The sequence below is a fragment of the Hipposideros armiger genome, unplaced genomic scaffold (assembly GCF_001890085.2).
Source record: "Hipposideros armiger isolate ML-2016 unplaced genomic scaffold, ASM189008v1 scaffold_32, whole genome shotgun sequence".
Classification (NCBI taxonomy): domain Eukaryota; kingdom Metazoa; phylum Chordata; class Mammalia; order Chiroptera; family Hipposideridae; genus Hipposideros; species Hipposideros armiger.
The window spans coordinates 5,335,950-5,337,847 of record NW_017731382.1 but is presented as its reverse complement, the minus strand read 5'-3'; the positions used below and the strand labels follow the sequence as shown (position 1 = coordinate 5,337,847).

Sequence of the window (1,898 nt, the reverse complement as noted above, 5' to 3'; positions counted from 1 at the left end):
AATTGAGAATCAAACAGTGACTCAGGTTAACCTTTTTCCAATTGGTCATTTTATACCTGCAGCCAGTAGAAAAGGGTCAGTACGCATTTATTTGAAGATGAAGACATCTAAAAACAAACCTCTCTCCCAAAAAACTCAAGCAATATTTATATTCTTATTGCTGATTTCCTGGAAACAAAATGTCTGAGGATTACTTACTTTAAAGGATCTTTATATGAGAGTCTCGTTCACCCAATTGCTCCACAACTATTCATCCAACGCCAAGAACCTGGGCTCCTTCTTTAGTGAAGCCTTCCTAGATTGCAACCTACCCCAATTGAAACTGAGCACCCTCCCTGCAATTACTCAGGTCCTGCAGGTGTACAATAAGGCATGATATTGGCTCACACGCCTCCCCGCAGGGCTCTAAGTTCCTCAAAGTCAAAGACCATGTGCTGTCGCCAGTGTAGTCCCCACACCTGACCCAGAGCCTGGCTCCAAGTGGGGTCCCGGGAAAAGTCCACTAACGCCGCTCGGCATTGAGCTTACAACTCCCTGAATCAGACCAGAACAAGCAAGAAAATACAGGCAAGTACTAGGTGCCTGTCGTGTGCATGACTATCCTGCATACAGTGGAGAAATAAAGGCACTGAAACAGCTAACTATAAGACAAGCGGAAAAAAACAAGATAGTGAGAGAATCAACACAGTGTTCCTGAATGCTGAGAAAAATGATGAATTCATATCCAGGAATGTGGTAGGGGGATCGAAAGTTACAAATCCACAGTGAAGGTGAAAAGAATTCCAGAGAGAGGACCGATCTCTGTTTGGGTTTTATAAACGGGAACTGAGGCTACAGATTACTTACCTTAGCAGGCCCTGAAACACAGTTTTCTTTAGGTTTGTCCATGGTGTCTGAAAAGAATCAAGAAGAACTTTTAATTTATACAAACTCACCTGCTTCAAAGTACTGTTACACTACATCAGGGTTCTAGCTCCTGATGGAAAAGCCTCACCAACACCCGGAATTTTACACGTTTTCTTTGTCCACAAGAAGCTGATGAGGGAGTGATGTTTTCTCGTGTGGTATCATGTACAGGTGTGGGCCTTTTCCCCTAAGACCAACCTCCCTCCAGACACTGCATCCCATCCCCTCCCTGGCACTCAAACTTCACCCCTCAGCTGACGCGTCCTTCTGCTCCATCACCTCCTCTCTAAAGAATCACTTCCATCAGTACTCAAACCTGCTCCCACACCTGCTGCCCTTTTAGAAAGTCCTCTTCACCCCATGATGGACGCAAGGTATGACCATCTCCCGCCTCCTCTTTCAACAGCAGAGCTCTGCAGCGTCCATACCCATCCTCTGGACGACCATCTCTTTCTCGCACCCGCCCTTGAGCCCACTCCCATCAGTCAACTTCCTGACTGACCCCTACTGTCCAAAACCAGGTCAATTCTCTGCCTCCAGCTTACTTGCGTTTAGGCAGTGTGATGAGCTCCATCACTCATTTTCCACTCCTGTCTTCACTTAGCTTAGACTTAGGCCAACGAAGTCTCAGAATGTGGACCCTGACCTCTCGGACCTTCTCTCTTGTCTATTGCACACCAGCCATACCGGGTTCCTTTCTTTCCTCGAAGGAGTTCCCTGCCACAGGGCCTTTGCACTTCCTACTCCCTCTACCTGTAGGCATGTCCCCCAATAGAAATGTGGCCTGCTCCTCCATTCCAGCCTCTGCTCCGGTGTCCCCTTCAGACCAGCTCTCCTTCATTTTTCTTCACAGCCTTTACTTAACATTTTACTTACATAACATGACTTGAATGTACTTGTTTACTGTCTCCCAGACTCAGATATCCAGCTACCTATTCAGTATCTCCAAAGAAAGTAGCTCCTTGGGAACAAGAGATTAGTCCCATTTTTTT

General features: G+C 46.4%; 1 protein-coding gene across 1 annotated transcript in view; it reads right to left on the bottom strand.

Annotated features, from left to right (window-relative positions):
- The window catches only part of AURKA (aurora kinase A), a 28,825-nt gene that overhangs the window by 25,061 nt on the left and 1,866 nt on the right, over positions 1 to 1,898 (bottom strand). The window contains exon 2 of the mRNA XM_019637330.1: positions 847 to 893. Within this exon, the coding sequence (XP_019492875.1) occupies positions 847 to 888 (42 nt within the window). The 5' untranslated portion in view covers positions 889 to 893. The remainder of the gene's footprint in view (positions 1 to 846; positions 894 to 1,898) is intronic.